Here is a 21,398-nt window from a genome sequence, read left to right as displayed (position 1 = left end):
TACCTGGTCCAGCACCACCACCACCTCCTCCACCTCCTCCTCCATACATGCCACCTCCTCCAGCACCTGCATTGCTTCCACCATAACTATCCGAAAAGTTAGGCATGAGCTTCTGTCGTTTTCTCTGCACTTCTTCTTTATCTGCATTTTTAAGCAAAAGGGAGGAATGAGACAGAGATGTAACCAAGGATGAATGTACAGTTGTGGTTTTACTATTTACAAGGCCACTGGTTCTGCAAATCACAGGCACTGTCAAGTGGTGTTCTCAGATTTTGTCAGTGAACCTTTCCTAGCTAGATCAAGGAAAATAAGAAGTGCCTTAAATTTACTAAAAATAGCTGAAATGTCACAAGGGAAGTCCTTACGTGCTGTAGGTGGCTGGGGGCAGAATCAGCCCCTCTTCACCCCACTCCCCTGCACCACATGCTGTCAGGGAAGCTGCCTGACATCATTCAGGAGAACTTTTAGTGCACTCAGTCATGCACCACGGAGAGTTGCAGTCAAGGCAAAAAAATCACCACAGGGAAGCCCCAGTCTGTATGCAGAAAGCCTTGCAGGTGTCTCAATACTACTTAAATTCCAGATAAAAGCAGAAATCTTAAGCATGTGCAGATGGAAGCAAGTTCTGAAATCTGTGGAAACCACTTTTACTAAATGCATTAATGCTAGGAGTCAATAATGAAAATCTTACATGCTTATTTTTCCGTATAAAGAGTAGTTTTCCAGGTTTCCTTATAAAGGATGGAAATAAAAAGGGAATAGAAGACATGAAGGGCACACTAGGACGCTGGCAAAAGCAAGTTGAATGAAGCAGGAAGCAGAAGAAAGTGAACACCCTGTACATGCCTGAGCATCGTCCAGTAAAGTTGTTTTATTAACAGAAGTCTTTTAGTTCTATTACTCATAGGCAAATACTTAGCCAAATTGTAGTTGTGCTCATACCAGGATATGAGCAAGGCACAAGGTAGGTCAGGTAATAATTTTCATTAGTTGCTGAGTCAAACCTCAAACAAATTCAAAAGCGAATCTTATCTTCCAATAAGCATTGTACTAATAAAAAAGCAACTGCTAAAGCATATGGAATATTCAGACAGAAAAACAAGTATAATCAACATTATATTGTCTGATGCCTCTATCAGTGATTACTGTCATCAGTTAAATCTCAATTTTACAACACAGGAAGTGGCTTTATACAGATTTAGACCACTGGTTCAGCTAACTCCCACGTTGTCTACACTGACTGTTGGCAGGTTTCCAAGATTTCAGAAATGGGTCTCTCACAGCTCTACCTTAGAATGTCAGAGACTGAGCCTGAGGCCGCTTTGGTTGCCCTATTGGGAGAAAAAAGGGATAGAGTAAATAAAATAAATTTAGGGTTGCCTGCTCTGACTGAAGCTATTGCTGGAGGTTTTTCCCCCAACATGATGTGACTTTGTTAATTCAGGCAGGCCCTGTTAAAATTTCCAATATTGCTTTAGTCACCTGGAGATTCCAGGCCAATCACTGACACAAGCAAGCCTTCCCACCAAGCAAAGTACGAGATATAGCCTACAATCCTCTCCACACTTTCCTGGGAGTAAGCCAGGCTTATTTCTGAGTAGAAACGCATAGGGCTGGACTCTTAAAAGATCAGCATCCCAACTGTGAAAGAAGCCGGGCAGCTGGCAACGGGGAGGGCTGAGTACGGAGGGGATTGATAACAGCTGCCTTAGTTTCCTTCTATCCGGAAGTGTCAGGCTGCAGTGTATTTGTGTAACTCTATGAAATTTAGCACAACGCGTTTTTTGTTAATCGCGCCGAGTCACGGAACGGAACTAATGCAGATAAATAGGCTCCACCTGTATATATGGGGGACGGGAGAAAAGAATTTACATTTCAAATTTGAATAAATTTACATAAATGAATACATTAGAGATGGAACTTATATGAATGAAAGAATTTTACAGAGCTTATTTATAATACACATGAGAACTATAATACAGGCATGTAGAACCACACAAGAACTACAAACTGTTCGCCACACACCTCTTGCACTGTAAAAACATACAGCCAGAAACACATGGAGACATAAGTTGTTCAGAGGCAGTAGGGAGTGTGCAATAAAATAATGCCCAGGGAAAAGCAGAAAACATATGGAGACTATAAAAGGCCTTGCTCTAACTTGGAACACAGCTTGTGTCTGGCAGTCGCGACCAGCAGTCGCGGGTCAGTGTGGGCTCCAACAGTTTCTGAAGGGCCAGCTCATTGGAGACTAGGGGTCCCTGCGGGCCAGACTGGGGGTCCCTGAGGGCAAATGGCCCCTGGGTCAGGATTAGCCCACCCCTGAATTAACACAAAGAATGGCTATATTTGTGTATATATATATTCCAAATAAATGCCCAAATTTAAAAAAAAAGAATCTTAAAAGAGAAATATATATTTCCAAACTTGATAATATCCAACTTGTGCAGTATGCTACAGTTATCAGAATAGTTAATGAATAGTGTGTGAATGAAAGCTATGCCCCTAAAAGCAGATCACCACTTATCATCTGGGCATTTCCCCCCTGATAATACACATGCAGTCAGCCAACCCTAGATAGCTCTGGAGGTGTTGAGGGAGTTTTTGAAAGTTTCTGCAAAGTTCAAACACAAAGTTTTTTGAATCCTAAAAAAAAGAAGAAGTGCATACAGTTCATCAATTCAATGCTGAACCTGGAAATTCCCCAACACACATCACTTCCTGCCAGTTATGACAACAAGTTAACAAATCAATTGTTCCCTCATTTGTCTGTTTCATCTACATGTTCTTGCTTGTTAGTTACATGTCAAATTTCCAGTCTTTTAAATGTTCATAGTAGGTTTCATACATTTCAAGCATTCACACTGTCTTAAAACTGACTTGGTATATTAATGAATCATGATGTTCTGTCCCCTGTATGATCAAAACAAAGTTTGATGGAAGCTTGTCTTCTTTTCTAGAGTAAATAAAGCAAAGTGCAATACTAATACTAATCTAAAGGCACAACTTGTTGACAGTATCATTCCTAAACTACATCTCAGGATACACTAGCATAACTGAAAGAAAGAGCTATTGTGCAATGAAATGTGCATTAAATGGGTATGGTATGTCTATAGTAGGAACTCATAGACAGACACAGCATGCAGTCCTCCTCTGGGAGAGTAATTCTGTTGCAATTCAATTAAGAAGAGTGTGTTCAAGAACATGAGGTCAGAGATTATGAAAGGTCAAAAAACTAGTATTAGCACAGTTTCTGTTCCATTCACTAAAACAGTTCAGATCATCACAATGTTCCTTTTATGATGATGCTCTGCTGTTGCTTGAGTTGCTCCAACAAAAAAAGGAGAATGCAAGTGTTTTTAAAATACACCTCTGTGTGAGTGCTTCCAAGTTTAATACAGAAAAAATAGAATGCCTCAGCTATCAGACATTTGGGAAATAATGAGCTAGGAGATATTGTACTTCTGCAGACAATCATGATCTCCACAGTCTGCACTGCAGACTAGACCCAAAACTTTTCTAAAGTTGTTCGGCACCTACTCTGGTCCCTATGCTGGGGTTTCTTTTCATCTTCCTATAGCTCAGATAATGGTAACTGATCACTTAACCAACCAACCAATCAAAAGCAACTTGTTCACATCTGGGAGTGTGAGAGAGCAGTCTATTAATCAGGTAATTGTCTAAGAGCCAGAGATATATTCCACTCCAGATGAGCAACGCCTTGTAATCACAAACTACATGGCTCTATAAGGAAGTTGGCATCTTCAAGCAGTAAAGACATCACAATTATGTTCTCAGGGATGTATACACTGAGTGCAAGATTACCTGCCTATTAAGAGCCCAATCCTGAGCTCAGTGCAACAGCTTACCGCCAGCATGCACCATCACAAACGTGCCGTAAAGCACATTTGCAAGGGTTAACACTGGCCAAGCATGTGGTGGGGGGAGGGAGCGGGACAGCAAAAGGGCAGGACTGGTGGAGCTTGGCTCTACCAGATTCTGAGCCACATGTCGGGCCGCATGGAGAAACACAGGGCTCTCCAATTCTGCACCAGCTCCAGCTCCAGAGCCATCACAGAGTTGAGTAGCTCCATTACGGGGCTACTTTCCTTGCCAGGGGTGAGCCTCTGCAGCCTAGAGGGGTCTACTCTGACCTGCGCTAGCCAATTTGCTGGAGTGGGTCTACATGGACCTGTGCCACAAGATTGGGGCCAGAAAGCAGGCTAGGATTCAGCAGCCACTGCTGCCACCAAACATGCCCCTTGCTGAACCTGATCCACCCTTTCCCTGCTCCTGTCACTGACCTGTTCCACCCTCCCCTACTTCCGTTCATTACCGCAAGGGATATGATGGTGGATTGGGTTGTCAGAAACTTGAACTTAGAGACAAAGTGAGAGAAATTCAAAACTATTGGCACAATCCTAAGGTGCTTAGGCAAGGACTCTGCCAGCACAGACAGTGCCATAAAAGCACAGACAGTGCCAGCACAAAAGTGCCATAAAGCGCAACATAGGAGTCGCATAGGAGTTTGTGGTGCCAGCAGGAAGGCCTGAACTGGCCTGCCGGCTTCAGTGGAAAGAAAACTGCATGGTGGGAAGGGGGGAAAGAGGGTGCAATGGGGCGGGGAACAGCAGCGGGGGTGGGTCAAGCCCAGGAGGGGAGCAGGTTTGGTGGCATTGGTGCACACCATATCCTACCTCCCCCTTTCCAGGCAAGATCTACTGACATGGATCAACTTGGACTTGTGCCAGCAATTTAGCAGTCAAAGGTCCTAGTAGACCTGTTGCTGCACCTGGAGCTTTCTTTGGGGCAAGGGGACAAATGTCCCCTTATTTCAAGGAGACATCCAAATTGCAGGTTTCCCTGCAGGATACAGTGCAAGCTACTCTGGGTCTGCTGCATTGGCACAGGGGAATTTCATTAGGATTGGGTTGCCAGGCACAGTTCCTGAATTAAGATCCACTTATGCAGGCTAAAGACATACTCTCATCTTTTTGACAAGGTCCATGTGACAGCCTGAGCAGTTTACTTACTGGAGCACTTGTGCTGGAGCAAACATGCAACCTCTTAAACAACTCTCCTCTTTTATTTATTTTATTTTTCACATTTTTATACTGCCATTCTTCCAAAGAGCTCAGGATGGTGTACACAGCTGCTCCCCTCCTTTTGTCCTCACAACATCCCTGTGAGGTAGGTAAAGCTGAGAAAAAGTGACTGGCCCAAGGTCATCCAGGAAGCTGAGGGGATTCAAACCTGAATGGAGTTTTGGGGAACCGGGTTTCTATTGTTCTTTGTTAGCTAGTCTAATCTGTTGAAAAGCGGTATATAAATACTGTTAATAATAATAGCCAGGAATTGCACATACACAAACCAGGTTAGCCGTGTTTTAACTTGGAACAAGTATTTACCAAGAAGGGGGTGGATTCCCATTCACCCCACCTACTGATGGATGAATTCTTTGTCAGCAGGCAGAGATTTAAGTGAATGCAGCTATTATCTCTGGGCAACAATGTGCCCTAAGATTTATAACACAGAAAAATTACTAACTATGGTCAGTACAACATACAGTGAAATTCACCATAATTCAAGAACCGGTAACATTCAAAAGAAAGCTAAATACTTTCCACCATGGACAATTCAAATAACATGGATGAATTACCTTTGATTTCAGGATAGTACAGAAAAGGCTTTGGCTCGCTTGTCTCAAGATCGGATTTCCTCCGCAGTTGGACAAAAACCGATGCTGGTTTTGTGATATTGACATCTCGGTACTTTGGTGTCTTGAATACAATGGCAAACTGTAGGAGAATATGTAATAGGCAGGACGATCAACTATAGCACATTATTATTAGTCACATGTGTGTCCTACCGTTTCTCCAAAGAGTTCAGATAAAAGCGTTTGTCTGCATATCTCCTATTTCCCATGCTAACATGGGAAATATCTCCCACACTAACATGGCACTACCTCTAATCAAAGATTGTTTACCCGATAGTTTTTCAAAAATAAGGGCCTATTGCCTTTGTTTTCCAACTTGTATTAAGCTGTTGCTTTTGTTCCTATGTAACTTGCAGTCAATTTCTCGTCCCATTCAAATCAATGGAGTGGTAAAATTAATCTGTCCGGTTGTGAGCAGGAAGACACAATATAATAATTTATGATGTGTGCATGCATGATTGTATTTTTGATGGTATGACATACCTGTCTATGCACATCAGTAGGTGAAAAGTCTCCAAACCCTTCCCAGAAGCCACCATTTTCATCCTCTTCATAAAAACGTATCTGAATATCATCTGCACGGAAGCCACAAGTCAATAGTTGATTATGACTTATATTGATCTTTTGTTTAGTGGGGCATATAGCTCTAGTCTAGAATGTGGCAACAAAAGTGTTACCTAGAACAGGCTGCATAGGGCATGTTATTGTAATTTTACTCGTTTCTGGGTGCAATTCAAAGGGCTGGATTTTATTTACAGCCCCAAATGATCTGGACTCAGGATACCTTAAGGACCATCTCTTCCCATACAAATCTAGCTACTCTGTCAGTTTATTTTTCAAATCTCTGCACCACATCCGAGCTCTCAGAGCACAATTCTAACTATCACTAGTGCTGGCACAGCAGCTGCTAGCCATCACAAACATGCTATAAAGCACGTTTGTGATGACTCAAGAGCAATCAGTGCTGGAAGGAAGGCCTGTGCCATCCCGCAAGAGCTGTATCCCCATACAGTGAGTGGTGCAGGGGCTTGGGGGAGGGTGGACATAAGCAGGGAGGGAGTGTTTCAGGATGGGGGGAGGGTGGAATAGGGGAGATCAGGTCTGAGAGGGGTATGGGATTGGCAGAGGAGACCTCCACCATATCCCATCCTCCCTCCTGGGCCTGTAAGTCTTACATGGGGCTTCTCAGACTTGCTGGCGCAGATCTGAGAAGCCCTATTGGGCAGCCTGGGGTGTTACACAAAGAAAGGGAACAAATGTTCCTTTACACCAAGGAAACCGCCAGCCTGCTCCTAACATGTGCTGGGTATGGAGTAGACTAGTCAGAACCACTGCACCAGCACAGATTAGGATTGGGTTGTAAAGCTGTAAGGTTGTACTTACCTGAGAGTAAGTCAATTCAACATAGTTGGACATAATTTTGCATAAACATGAATAAGATAAGGTTGTACATATGCATAAATTCCATATAATCATGCCTACTATCTTGGCATGCAACAGCTTTGCATGATGCTGCAACACTACCACTGGCAACATCAGTCACTGTCGACACAGTATAGCAGTACTCATACAATACTGCACTAGGAAGGAACAGCATGTAGCACCAGAGGTTTTAAATTTGCACTATGACTTGATTTATTGTTGTTTTAGCTTGAAAAATTGGAAATGCACTTGCATGCATTCCTATGCAAACTAAGCTAGAAACAAATGACATTAATATTAGTGACTTCACTTTCAAGTATGGATGTACACAGTCATATGTAAAAAATCATCCAAAATCACTCTACACTAGTTCTGGTTTTTTTTTGTTTGTTTGTTTGTTTTTTACAGTTTATCTAGACTCGAATTGTCCTCCATTTTGAAGAAAAACAGGACTCAGGAAGATAAGTTCCTGCTTGACTTTCCATTCTTCAGCACTTGCATGAGTTGGAGCTCCCTCCCTGGTAGTCATTCCCATCTAATTTAGTGGAAGCTCTGCACTCAGAGAAGAGATGCATACTCATGCATACTTTAGTTTGCAGATATTAGCCCTAGTCCAGACTGCTCTGGCTATTTCAGTGTAGACTACCAGTTCTATAAAACAGAGAAGCCCACATTTTCCATCTTGCTGGGTTTTTTTTTCTTTTAAATTATTTTAACTGATGAATGTTTATCACCCACCCTTTAATCTGTCATCTTTTACTGAGAAAAAACAATTCACTTCTTCAACACACATTTTAAATTTTGTAAGACAGAGATTTCAGCAAATGATGTCACAAGGGAAAACCATATTCAAGGGAAAACCCCACTTTGGGGTTTCCATTTAGTCAGACGTCTTTCTCTCTCTTTTAGCTGTTAGCATATACTTCTCACTTCCTCTTCTAGACCAGGAAGGACATGCTCAGACTTCAAGGAAGTTATAATGTCAAAGCAAGGGGTAAACTGTGCCTTTTACTGCCCCCCCAAAATAAATGACTTATTTCTTTATACTTAAAGAAGTTTCATGCTAGACTTGAATGTCCCAGACAGTTCACAAATATTTATATATTTATTTGAATGACATGTAACCCACCTTTCCTTCCAAATAAATGGAGTGCTCAAGGCAGATGAAACATAAACAGATGTCACATAATAAAACATTCAGTTTTCAACACAGTTTGGACACAGAAAACACTCCAAACCAAACTAAAAAAACATTAGATTTAGAAACCAGTTTTACAGAGCATCTACTATCCTTCAAGGCAACAATGTTAAAAAAAAACCCTCAGCTATTATATAGTTTCACAAGCCCAGCTTAGTTTTTTTGGTAGCGAACAGTGCTAAGCATCTTTTAGCAGAATTGTTTTGTAAAAACTAAGTATCAGTATTCCCTCTTCATTTCACTTTATTACCATCACTAGTTACTGAAATAGCCTTGAACATTAAGACAAAAACCTCTAAAGGACAAACTACACATTGCATATAATTAGAGGTGCACTTAATCCTGCAAATGTTTCTTTTCAAACAAAAAGCGGAGAGTAGGTTAACCCTTCCTCCTTCCATAGTTTTCTGCCAAAAAGTCTCCCCTTCCCCCATGTTACTATTTGCCCCAGTGTGGTTTTCAGGTTGACCCTCCTTAATGTGGTTTCGGAACTCATGGATATGACCCAACACGGGTCAGGAGGGCCTCACTGTACCTCATGAATTCAACTGGAAGAGTCTTCTGGTTGCATCAGGAGGGAGGCCGCATGTGACCCCCCCTGTGCCTCAGAAGAGCAGCTGGAGTTTTCTGAGACACACTTCCGGTTCTTCACAAAACTGGAAGTTCCTTGTAGCAGGCTCTGGAAGGCCTTCTGTAGTGCAGGGAGGTCGTGGGCGACCTCCCTGCACTTCAGAAGGCCTGCTAGAGTCTTCTGAGATGTACTTCTGGTTTAGAGAAAATAGGCTTCAGTTGCTCTTCTGAGGCCCGAGAAGGCCCAGGAGTGACCCCCCCCCCATGCATCAGAACACCTCCAGATGTGACCAGAAGGCATGTAGATAGATCCCCTGCAGATGAGAGTCAACTATATTTTTTAACAAATAGCTAGCCCAGACAAACACTCTAACCACTACACCATGCAAACTCCCAGTGATTTTTTAATGAGTCATGTTCAGTATGATTTTTGGAACATCTGGGGTTCTTACCTTTCTGAACCTTGTCACAAAGAAGATAAATCTCTTCTCCTCCTGTCACACAGCCTGCAGTCCGGTCCATTCGTACAATTTTTAAATTGGATGCATTGGGAGCTTCTGTTGAATATAAGGAAGAAGAGCGAAGTCATCTTTTTGGCAGGAAGACTTACAGCACATTACAGTTTACTCCTCTCAGAAAAAGGAATAGACATGAAATGGAATAACAAATTAAAGATACAAATCACAGTATTAGGGAATGCATTGCAATGAACCCTCAATTTAACTGATTAATAGGAAAGAAGGGATGACTGTTAATGCAGAAAGTCCATTAAATCTGGACATCCCTTCCCTCAATAGTTTATTAAACTACTTCCTTAGAAGGCTCACTTGGTGCTGTCACACTGCACCACTCTCCACACCAGGAATGGAGGACCATCTCCATGGTGGAAACAGGTGGAGACAGACTGGTGGAGAGAAGAGGAGTAGTGCCAACATTCTCAATTTTCAGATCTCAGTCCTTCCTTGGAATTAATCCCTTTATGGATTACATCAATTGCACCAAAGCAATTCCACTATGGAGACACTTACGACTTTATCTTATTATGAATTTGACCCAGGGACACAAAAGGCCAGTGTGCCTTCTGTTGTCCTTTACGTTACTATATGATTTACAAAGGTACATATCGTAGAAAAGTATTCAGTTTCACAATATTGCAGGCAACTGTGTTTCTTTGATATTTCATGGTCTTTCCTATTAAAAGGCTATGACCTTTCTTAACTATTCAGATTATGTTAGTACAGGATAAACCTCTACAGGTTGAGTTATTTTAACCGTGGATTTTCTATGTGTGGATCTGGCTGAAAAGTTATGTTCCAGTTGCCTCTGGAGGGCTTTCTGAAGCTTGCAGAGGCCACATGCATCCACTCTATGGGCTTCAGAATGGCCGTTTCAGGACGAAAAATGCAACTTCCAGTTTCTTGAGGGAAACATGTTTCTTGAGTCATGTTTTAATGCCTTTTAAGGCATTCTGAGGCCTGGGGAGGGCTTCCTTCCAGCTCCAGTCACAGCTCCAGTCACCTTTGGAGGGTTTAACAGGGCTGAAACTGCAGATTTCCGTATCTGTGGTTTTTGGCATCCACAAGGGGTACAAGAATGGATCCCTCGCAGATTCTGAGGTGCCACTTATATATCCTAAATGTATAATTAAACAAGAGAAAAATGAACACCAGACTGGGGTTTGGCCTTAGCAGAATGAAAGAAGGACAAAGCACTCACTGCTGTCATATATAGGATCGGACAAGACAGGCTGAAGTCTTCTGGTAAAGCTGCCAGTGCTGTCAGGAAGGAAAGCTGTGAACATGAGCCGCACCACACTGAGGTCCATCTCTTTAGTCTGCTGAAGTGCTGCCTGGTGAATGATTTCTCTTTCTCGCTCTACAACCAAAAAAGAAAGTGAATTGATACAATCTTGTGACAGCAGTGGTTAGTGGTGAAAGACAGTGAGAGGGAGTTAGACGGGGTTAATTAAGAACACAAGAAGAGCCCTGCTGGATCAGGCCCAGGGCCCTTTCCATTTTTCCATTAGAAGCAAGAACTTTAAGTGAAAAACCAGAAGTGTGTCTCAGAAGGCTTCACCTGCTCTTCTGAGGCCCGAGGAGGCCCAGGAGTGGCCTCCCCATGCTTCAAAACATTTCTGGATGTGACCAGAAGGCATGCAGATAGATCCCCTGCAGATAATGAAAGCTGGGTGCTGTTGGTCACACAACTGGTATTAGAAGAAGGCAAGAATTACACATTATGTAAATTTATTTTTCATATTTTTATACCACCTTTCTTTCAAGCAGTGTATATGGTTCTTCCTCTCCTTTTGTCCTCACATCAACCCTGTGAGATACGCAAGGCTGAGACATTGTGACTTGCCCAAGGTCACCCAGGAAGTTTCATGGCTGAGTGGGGGTTTGAACCTGGATCTTCCAGGTCAAAGTCCAACTCCCGAACCACTACACCACCCTGGCTCTCTATTACTCTTGATTTTTTTTCTCCACCACCCTTTTAATTGGGTAAACATGGCTTCAGGATTAATGCAATTGGAAGCACTGGAAGGAAAAGAGAAGGGGATGTTTGACCCTTTATACCTTCTTACCTTCTTCCACATATGTCCTCCTATGCATGAAGATCAGGCACTGAGAATTTTATGGCAGTTCCTTTAGTAGGCTGGTGGTCACTACTGAACAAGCATTTCCAGTACTAGCTCAAAATATTTAGAAACCGTTCCCTGCTGTATTATGACTGATCCTGGGGCTTGTCCCTTTTCAGCAGGTTGTTAAGACTATTTTATTTAAACAGGCTTTCTCTAGTCAGCACTGTTTTATATTTAGTACCTGCTGTCATGATTTTCCCTCTTGTATTACCATGGTATTTAGTTGATAATTCTGAACCTTGCTTCGAAAATTCTAATTGAAAGGCAGGTTATAAATATTCTAAATATATAAACAAAATTTTTCCTTCCATTTCTACAGTATCTGTGCAAAAACCACCTCTTCCAGCTCTTTTTTCTCCCTAAAGAGCTGCTCCCTCCTTAGGGGGAGACTTAAAGACCCCTCCAGTTGAGCTTAAAGACATTTCCTTTTACTCTCACCTTCTGAGGTCCTGGCTTTTAAATATAAAAGACTTTTAAGGATTAATTCTGTGCGCTTGTGTTCTTTTTACCATTTGCTCATTTTCTGCTCTTTGCTTCTGTCTTTTAATAAGATTTTACATACTTTTTAAAGGGATTGTTTAAATTTATATTTTTTATATTGTATTTTTTGTTTTCTGTAAGTTGCTTTGAATGCTTACTTGGGAGTTAAAGCAGGATATAAATTTGTAAAATAAATAAAGATACACCAAAGGTATAAGAACCTGTGCTGGTATTATACTCTACTTGAAGCCACCTGTAGCAGCCATAGGGCACAATCCTAACCCCTTATGTCAGTGCTTTCCAGCACTGACATAAGGGCAATGCAGCTCCGAGGTAAGGGAACAAACATTTCCTTACTTTGAGGTGGGCTCTATGAGTGACACCCAACTGCAGGATGCAGCACATGTCCCATTGGCACTGCTATGACAGTGCTGGAAAGCCCTGACATAAGGGGTTAGGATTGCACCCTTAGAGAGAGAGAGAGAGAGAGAGAGAGAGAGAGAGAGAGAGAGAGAGAGAGAGAGAGAGAGAGAGCAACCTGAGGTAGGAAGAAGCAACACACAAAGTCCCCCAATTTATTATAAAAATGCAGGCTGGAAAAGGTCAATACTATTTTAAAAGCAAATTCAAAAGAGCACTATGAATCTTATTGAAGACTGGGGGAACTGAAGGCGGAGACAAACTTTGAGCCATGTCAGATTATATATCCAACCAGTCCCACCCACCATGTGATGAAGGGCATAGGCACACTCATCACCCCTTCCTTTTGATGTGCTGTTCCACTTTGCATAATTGCATCAGAGGGGCAGACCATCCAAACCACCCTCGCTTGTGATTTAAATAGCATGCAAATTGCATACAAATAATGTTTTATAGTTCATGCCCACAATATTATACAGTTGCAAGACAGCATGCTGGGGGTGGGGTGGCAGGAAGGTTTGTGCATCTTCTTGTATGGATGGCAGCACTAATTGGACGACACATCCAAACAGGCCCTTTGAAAAATGTATTCGTCAATTGAACAGTAATGTGCACTGCAACACATAGAAACTTAGATTTTTTTCTTTCCAATTTTATTTAAGTTGGGAATGTACAAGACCTATTATTCTAACATAAAATAAACATTTTTCTCTTTTTACGTTCACTGAATGTCCTTCAAGGAAAAGAGAAAAATGTTTACTTTATTTATGTTAAGAATTTACAAGACCTAACATTCTTTTCCTTTAAGGACATTCATTTAGTGGAAACAAGAGAAAAAAAGATGGCTAGCTTCTTATTTTAAAGACTGGAAGCCAGAGTTGTCAGGAACAAACAGTAATAATTTAATGTGCTAGAGATACCTAAACCATACTGTACTTGTTTGTTTGATTTGTATCCTTCCTCCCTGAGAGTCACTCAAGTTGGCTCACAACAAATTAAAATACATATAAATTATTAGATGCACAAAATACATAAATAACACAATATTGAAAAGCCAACCAGCGGCAAGCAGCAGCTATAAAACAACTGGGAGTAAAACATTAAATAATTAATAAACACCACCAAGCACCAGTCTGCAATCATCAAATGTACTCTTAAAAACCCTGCTGGATTCTGAAACCACAGTAAGTAAATTCTCACCCACCTGTTAGCTGCCTCTCCCCTCCGCCTTCCACTTGTATATAGTTCAGATCAGGGTGCACTAGGAGTCCCGGATTGTAACCTTTTTTGCAGGCATCCATCATGCGTGCTTCCAGTGTGTCTAATACCCTCTTCTTTGTAACGTGAAGTATTCCCAGATTTGGAAAACTAAACAAAAATATGAAATATTTGCAAAGATCTTTGACATCCTTCAAAAGAACATACTATTACACATTTTTCAATCCCCTGGTCCCAGTACATTTAGGAAATGGAGTTTAAAAATAGTCTCCTGCCTGCTCTCACTCAGTCTGGATAATGGTAAAGGTGGCGCCTCCTTATCTGTGGGGGTTCTGTTCCGTATTTTTCTGACCCCCTGCGGGTACTGAAAACCACCGATAATGATATCCGTAGTTTCTGAGCCTAGGTTGGCAACCTTCAGTCTCGAAAGACTATGGTATAAGCCTACAGCACCCGGTATTCCCAGGCAGTCTCCCATCCAAGTACTAACCAGGCCTGACCCTGCTTAGCTTCCGAGATCAGACGAGATTGGGCATGTGCAGGGTAACAGTTGCTGCCTGAGCTTCTGTTCCTGGACCCCCTGTGGATACTGAAAAATACCAATAACAGTACTCATGGTTTTCTGAGCCTACCTGAACTCCGGAAGTGACAGGAGCTTGGCTCTGGTCACCTCCAGGTTGGGTCAAATCTGGCTTAACATGGCTCTGGCTAACCTGCATTGAGCCAAATCCATGGATATAAAATCTGTGGATAAATAGGCTCAACTTGTATTTTATGTAAGCTATTTTATGTTCTAGAACAGGGGTGTCCAAACTTTTTGGCAGGAGGGCCACATCATCTCTCTGACACTGTGTCCGGGATCGGGGAAAAAAAGAATTAATTTACATTTCAAATTTGAATAAATTTGCATATATGTACATAAATGAGTATATTAGAGATGGAACTTATATGAATGAATGAAAGTCTTACAATAGCTCAAGGCCTTGGACAAAGCAAGGCCAGCCTTTCCTTTGCTGCTGCTGCTGTATCACAGACGTGAAACAGCAAGCAGCGCTCAGCCCGCAGCTCATGCGAGAAGTCAAACAGTCACCCTCATGCTGAGAGCAGTTGCATTGGGCCGGCACAAGTCTCCGGAGGGCCAGAGGCTCACTGGAGACTGGGGGCTCCCCATGGGCTGAATTGGAAGTCCCTGAGGGCCACAAGCAGCCCCCAGCCCAGGGTTTGTGCATCCTTCTTCTAGTATAAGCACTAATAACATAATCAATTCCTTTAAAAAAATGTACAGAAACATATTTAGGGCTTTAATTTTAACAGTAATAGGGCAAACATGTATTTCATTTAGTTTATGAGAAGGGATGACTCCCCTCACAAACTGCTTTCCTTTGAAGGGGGGGCTATGCCAGTGTGTGGACCCCTTCGGCAGCAGCGTGGTGTCACATGGTGCCACCTTCAGATGTTCAGTGATGATGTCATCATCTGAAACTTCTGGGTTGCTGAACTCCATGATGCATGTGCAGAGCTTGGCTGGGAGGTGTGCAGCCACATGGCCATGCATCTTATAGGGGCTGGTGACCACTTTCTTTAATCATTGCTTATAGGTTTTGTTATTCTGTGCTGCTTTTATGGTTTTAATTTGCTGTTATTTATTTATGTTTTTATCTGCTCCTATGCATTGTTGTTCATTGATTTTTATCTGATTATATTTTTATGGTATTCTTTTTAGCCATTTTAAATTTTTATTATCTTGTATGTCACTTTAAATGTATGAAAAAACTAGCTATGCAGTTTTAAAATAAATAAATAAAATAAGATGCACTGAGCCAGCACACTCCTTTGCGTATTTACTCAGAAATAAGTCTCACTGAATTTGATGGGACTTAGCCCCCAAAGAAGCATGCAAAAGATCGTTGCCTTAGGGCGCAATCCTAACCAACTTTCCAGCCCTGAGATAAGGGCAATGCAACTCCGAGGTAAGGGAACAAACATTCCCTTACCTTGAGGAGGCCTCTGTGACTGCCTCCCAACTGCAGGGTGCAGCACATACCCCACTGGCACAACTATGCTAGTGCTGGAAAGTTGGTTAGGATTGCGCCCTTAGACAAATACTGTAGTGACAACAAGTTATATAACCTAAATTCAATGGGAAATTGCAGGAATTTTTGTTAATCTCCATTATCAAGTATGAAAACAAGAAAGATTACAATATTTCTTTTGGTTCCTTAAGGGCAAGTCTATTTCAGAGTGTTTGAGGGGAAAAAACAACAAAATACTTAGCAAGAAACATCCACAAATCTTTCAAGATTAAGCAGCAGAATTTCAATAGAACAAACTTAAATGCTTGCAATCAAATTGCTATTAACTTGGGTCTTAACATCAGAAGCAAGAACCTTTCAAGTTTTGAAAGCAGCTTCTGCCTTGCCACTCTTTTCAAGATTGGCACATATGTTCTAAAAACCTAGGTGTAAGATATCAAACTAGTACTTACTTGAAACTTGATCCAACCCTGGAACCCATTTCATGTATACTTATTGTAACAATCTCCTTCAAAAGGGGAGTAGATTAACTGGAATTTAGTATTCCCTTTGTTGCTTCACACAAAGTCTAAGGGCCCAATCCTATCCAACTTTCCAGCACGGGTGCAGTCATGCCAAATGCATGTTGGCATCCTGCAGTGGGCGGGGGCAGTGATGGAAACTTCCTCAACATTTGTTCCCTTACTTTGGGACTGCATTGCAGCTGCATCAGTGCTGGAACTTTGAATAAGATTGGGCCCACAGTCTCCTAAAGTTTCCAATGTTTATACTAACATCACACTAGTATTTATGTTACAGCAGTAAAAGGGACAACTGATTTGGCCTAGGAGTGAGTTGGACCAGAAACAGCAGATGTACCAAATCTGCTTGGAACCTTGGAAATGTGTGTGCAGAGAGAGGGGGTGTTAAGAGGGTCCAGAGAACTATGTGCAGGATTTCTCAGCCTTGCCAGTCAAAGCTGCTCCTGAAAGTTGAGAGAGACTTTGGAAACAGCAATATAGTGCAAAGAACTGAAGGTGAAATAAAAATTAAAAAGTTGTTTGTTTGTGAAAGCTCTTGGAGACATAGGAATGTCTGAAGCAAAGTCTTGGGTCAGACAACTCTCAGGGCCAACCACACATCTGGGGCAATCATATGATATACATCTAGTTGTCCCATGTGCTTCTACGGCAGTGGCTGAGATTCTCCTTTTAATAGTAAAAGAAATACACAGGAGTGGAACCACCGTCCTACGTAGCCTTACTTCCCTGCACTGGAGCAGCGGTTCCCATTATTTCTTCTGCGAGTTAACTGCATCTATTTTGACATCTTTTAGAAGGAAATTCAAATGTGTGGAAACCTGATAAACGAGGCTCCTGGAGCCGCAACTACCCAAGGTGGAGAACTCATGTGAAGCAGTCATAAATAAGGAACAAATGTAGCACTTAAACCATTATTGTTATTATTTCTGTCTCCCTAGTTGCATTTCTGATACAACCACATTAATCCATAGTATAACATCAAACCTTGGTTTAGTACTATGTGAGAGGGCCCTATGCTCACATAGTCTCTTTTCTTTCCACCATCATCTCTTACATGCTTTGGTTTCTCCACTCACTTTCAATTTCATGATAAGGCAGAGTCAAACTGTGTCCACAAACCAGGATGATTTGACCCTAAAGTAGAAGTGAGGTAAAATCAGTGCAGATGAGATGAGGGAGCACCCAAGGACAGAGTTTGTTCATCTGTGCCAAAGGATGGTTTGACATTACCTATGAACCTAGTTTGTTCCCTAGGAATTATGTTCAAACAACACATTAGTGCACTTACCCTACTACCATATCTTTTGGTCCTGCAGTAACTGTGCATACACCATGCTCACAGTGTTTCCCCACCAAGCTGTGCGCATGCAGGTGGGCATTTTTTCCATTTGTGACTAACTGTACAATTACTTTTGCAGGCCCGATATAATTGCAAATCTGTAAGAAGCAGAACAAATAGTGTCCATACAGAGCAATTATTCATTGTCATGATTATGTGTTGATATATTCAGTGTGTTTCACATTAGAGTAGCTAGGAAATAGGTTCACTCTTCAAAGTGCAATGACATAATAAAATATATCAATTTATATTTCAAATATTACAAAGTATGCGATGCTTGAACAGTTTCCAGTTCTGGAAGTGGCACATAAATGGCTTCAAAAATCTCTGTCCATGTAATTAAACTTCAACATGTTCCCAAACAGTTTTTCAGATCAGACAATCAGCTGCAATTGGCAGGTTCTTACACCTAGCAGCTAACTCATGTGGGTCACACTGGAGAAAGAGTATAGGACACTGAAAGTGATCTCTCTCTTTGGAACCAGTTGCCATTAATAGTAAATTAAGCAATATGATTCTGAAAAGTAAGTATGAAAGATCCAAGGTCATGTTATATAAATGTTTGGGCAAGCAGATTTCTCTGTCCAAATATTTTATTCAGGTGGGATGTAGCTATGGGAGATGCAGCAAGTAGGTTTCCCCAAACAGATGACTCAACCCCCACCAAAGAATAATTTAGTTTGGTCTCTGATGATGAATTAGGACATGATGGCTCTAACTTCTAAGGGCCCAGTCCTAGGCTGCTCCCATGCCCTGCGGTACAGTGGCGCTAAAATGGCCGCTGCTTTATCCTGCAAGGCAAAGAAAGCAGCCGGAGGTCATCAGTTGCCTTACCCTGTGTAGCCCTGATGGGTCTACTTGGATCTCCACCAAGTCAATCACTGGCACAAAACCTAGGAGACCCATGTTAAGCTTCGAGGCTTGGGAGGGGGGATAGGATAGGAGTGGTGGCAATCTCTGCTGCCGTCCCCACCCCCTCCCAGGCCAGATCCACCTCCCCCCATCCAGTTTCACCCCTCCCTGCTTTTCCCCCACCCTCCCCACCACCCAGTGACTGCTGCAGCTCCATCTGTTCCTGCCGACAGCAGGAAGGCTCAGCACTGAGTGGTGCGAGTCTCTCCGCCAGCTCCCTGCGACATGTCTTATGGCATATTTACAAGGGGCCGCTGACCAGGCCGCTCATGAGGAAGTGGTGTTGCCGGGGCAGAGGATCAGGCTGTTAGACTGTGTATACTGATTCAGCAGTCAGATACCCAGTCTCTACAGCCCACATCTGAAAATCAGAAGCTAGAGAGTAGAGAGATTGTAAGGAAATCAGAAGGGTCAGAAAAATTAAACACTGGATATAAATGTATTCTTATATAAAATTTCTACCCTGCTTTACATGTTAAAAACTTACAAACCAGATCTCATTCATTTATTATCATTGTGGAAATTATATGCCTCATTTTCCAAACTGGCTAACCTAAAGCAGATCTGAAAACAAAAACAGCAGAGTCTGAGTCATCCAGGATGCAAAGTTTTAGTCAACTGATGGCACCTCAGAAATAACTTTTTAATTTGAGGAAAGTGATGATATCAAGTACATGCAAATAAGCTAATCTTTTTGTTATTCATGTGTGGAAGCCCTATGGAAGTTGAACATCAAGTTGCTGTGGAACAGTAGTGCTGCTCATTCACAATAAGAAATGCGGTGAAAGAAAAGAAAAGAGGGTAGGCTAAGCGGAGCTAGAAAGGACAGGAGAAAGTTCTGGGGCGTCTGGGGTGTCTGGGGCACATGCACACACAGAGGTCTCAAACCATCTTCTCCAGTGTGCCAAACCTGAAGTCTACAACTCTGCACAAGGCTGTGACATGATCTATGGGCATCCATGGCTGCTTTTCCAAACTGACAACTGCAGTGGCTGAGTAGCGTGCAAACATTCATCGATCCCATATACTAGACTGAGGCCCCTTAATCAAAGCAAAAGTCCAATTCCTGATTCTTACCAATGTTTGCTACACCATGGTCTTTCTGTAGCCTTCTGAAAACAATAGCAACAGGGGCCATTATCATTACTACTACCAATATTTATACACTGCTTTTCAACAAAAAAAAGAAGCTCACAAACTAATTTTCATGTGTCCCCTATCCAAATAGGGCTCACAGTTTAAAAACATGCATAAGAAACACCAGCATCAACCTCCAAAAGAGACACTGCAGGGTCAGTTGCTCTCCACATGCTAAATATAAGAGATCCAACACTTTAAAAGATGCATCTTTACCCAATTACCATCAAAAGGTAAAGCTCACTTTGGCCCCTTGTAATTCAATCACTGGCCTAAGCACTTGTTTTCTTAAACAAAGATTTAATCAACATTATAAGCACCAGGAAGGCTGAACAAGGAAATAAACAGCCCTTGAAGCAAGTACTGTGGTAACTCTTAGAACACAGACAACAGTGTGAGACAACATTCAGAGTCCCTAAACTGATCAAGTTTTAACTCCAAATAGCTTATTTTTAGCTGACACTTTATCTTAACTGAGAGAAAGTTTTGTTGTGCAAATTGCAGAGGTGTTGTCAATTTGACTCATTCTGAGAGAATTTTGAAATATCAGTTTCAGGGAGCCCGGAAGCTTGTCTGCCTGTGCCTGCCAATTCATGCATTTAATTTTACTTCACATATACTTCAGTTATCTTTCAATTTACTTGTACAAACAGTAAAATAAAAGAAGACTCCAAAGAGGAAGAAAAAATAATGTACAGGTGCCCAACTAAACCAGCTGCATACTATGGAGCACTCATACCATGGGAGCAGATAACATTGGCTCTACTTTTCCTTTGTTCCCCCTTCCAAATGCACGTGCAGGGACATGGGAAGTCTCTGGATACTTTCCATTCTTTTTAGCAGGACCCTTCCTTTTAGTACTTTCCAAGTTATGTTCCAAGTTGCTCCAACATTGCCCCCAACAACCTAATCCTATGCAAGCTTCCTCGAAAACAAGTTCTGCTGTATTTAATGTAGCTTACTCCCTAAGAAAGGTGCATAAGCTTGCAGTCTTAGTGTTTCCAGGATATAATGCTGCAGTGATGGCAGAGAAGCTACAGCCACAAGGATTTTCCTGATGGGAAACAGAGCAATGGGATACATAACCCGCCTTCCTCTCTTGTATCTCCATTTCCTTCTGGTTACCGTCAATTGAGCACACTCCCTTCTGTCTTTAGGCACTATGTGTAGTTTTGGCCCAGATCTTAATTTCTTCAACTATTATTTTTCCTCCCCACTGTCCTACTTCCTATCTCTTGGCCAGCCTTCCTAGAATTCCCTCTCCCTAATCCTATAGCATATGATCTTTCCAGTTGCATCCTGATGTTTTCCAGTGTCCTGTCTCTAATTATCAATCTTGTGCTTAATCTCTTTTTCTTCCTTAGATCCTTTATTTAAGTTTCATAAGCGTAGACCTATTCTTCCTCCAGGTTCCTCATTTGCAATTCATTTCACCCTTTTCACCCTTCCTTCTGGGTTTTCTGTCCTTATCTCCCACGTCCTCTTCCCATTCCTCATCTACTTCCTGTGCGCAACTTTAATTTCAGCCAAACTGACAGTTTTCCTTTCCCTCTCAGATCCTGAACTGCAAACTGCTTTGTTCCTTGCATGACATTCCATCTCACCAGCATAAACTTTTACAAAACAAATCCAGAAAGATTATAAAATAGCAAGCAAGGGTCCTGTTGCAGGAGGAGGTCATAGGATACTTTTAGTCAAACTCAAATTTCCTGAATCAGTGGCAGAGCTCCCATTTATGACATTCCTTGCAAACATCTTGTGACTGCGTTCAGCATATTCAAATCAGTCACA

General features: G+C 41.9%; 1 protein-coding gene and 1 pseudogene across 1 annotated transcript in view; both read right to left on the bottom strand.

Moving 5' to 3' along the window:
* NFKB1 (nuclear factor kappa B subunit 1) overlaps window positions 1–21,398 on the bottom strand; it is an 87,208-nt gene that overhangs the window by 28,810 nt on the left and 37,000 nt on the right. Inside the window, exons 6-12 of the mRNA XM_066631639.1 lie at window positions 17,508–17,656; window positions 13,652–13,815; window positions 10,623–10,781; window positions 9,359–9,463; window positions 6,200–6,291; window positions 5,660–5,798; window positions 4–141 (exon numbers count right to left, since the gene is read on the bottom strand). Of these exons, the coding sequence (XP_066487736.1) occupies window positions 4–141; window positions 5,660–5,798; window positions 6,200–6,291; window positions 9,359–9,463; window positions 10,623–10,781; window positions 13,652–13,815; window positions 17,508–17,656 (946 nt within the window). The remainder of the gene's footprint in view (window positions 1–3; window positions 142–5,659; window positions 5,799–6,199; window positions 6,292–9,358; window positions 9,464–10,622; window positions 10,782–13,651; window positions 13,816–17,507; window positions 17,657–21,398) is intronic.
* On the bottom strand, window positions 14,107–14,223 carry LOC136656676 (5S ribosomal RNA; annotated as a pseudogene).

The sequence above is a fragment of the Tiliqua scincoides genome, chromosome 6 (assembly GCF_035046505.1).
Source record: "Tiliqua scincoides isolate rTilSci1 chromosome 6, rTilSci1.hap2, whole genome shotgun sequence".
NCBI classification, from domain to species: domain Eukaryota; kingdom Metazoa; phylum Chordata; class Lepidosauria; order Squamata; family Scincidae; genus Tiliqua; species Tiliqua scincoides.
Note: the sequence above shows the minus strand (reverse complement) of the source record. Positions and strands in the feature narration are given on the sequence as shown.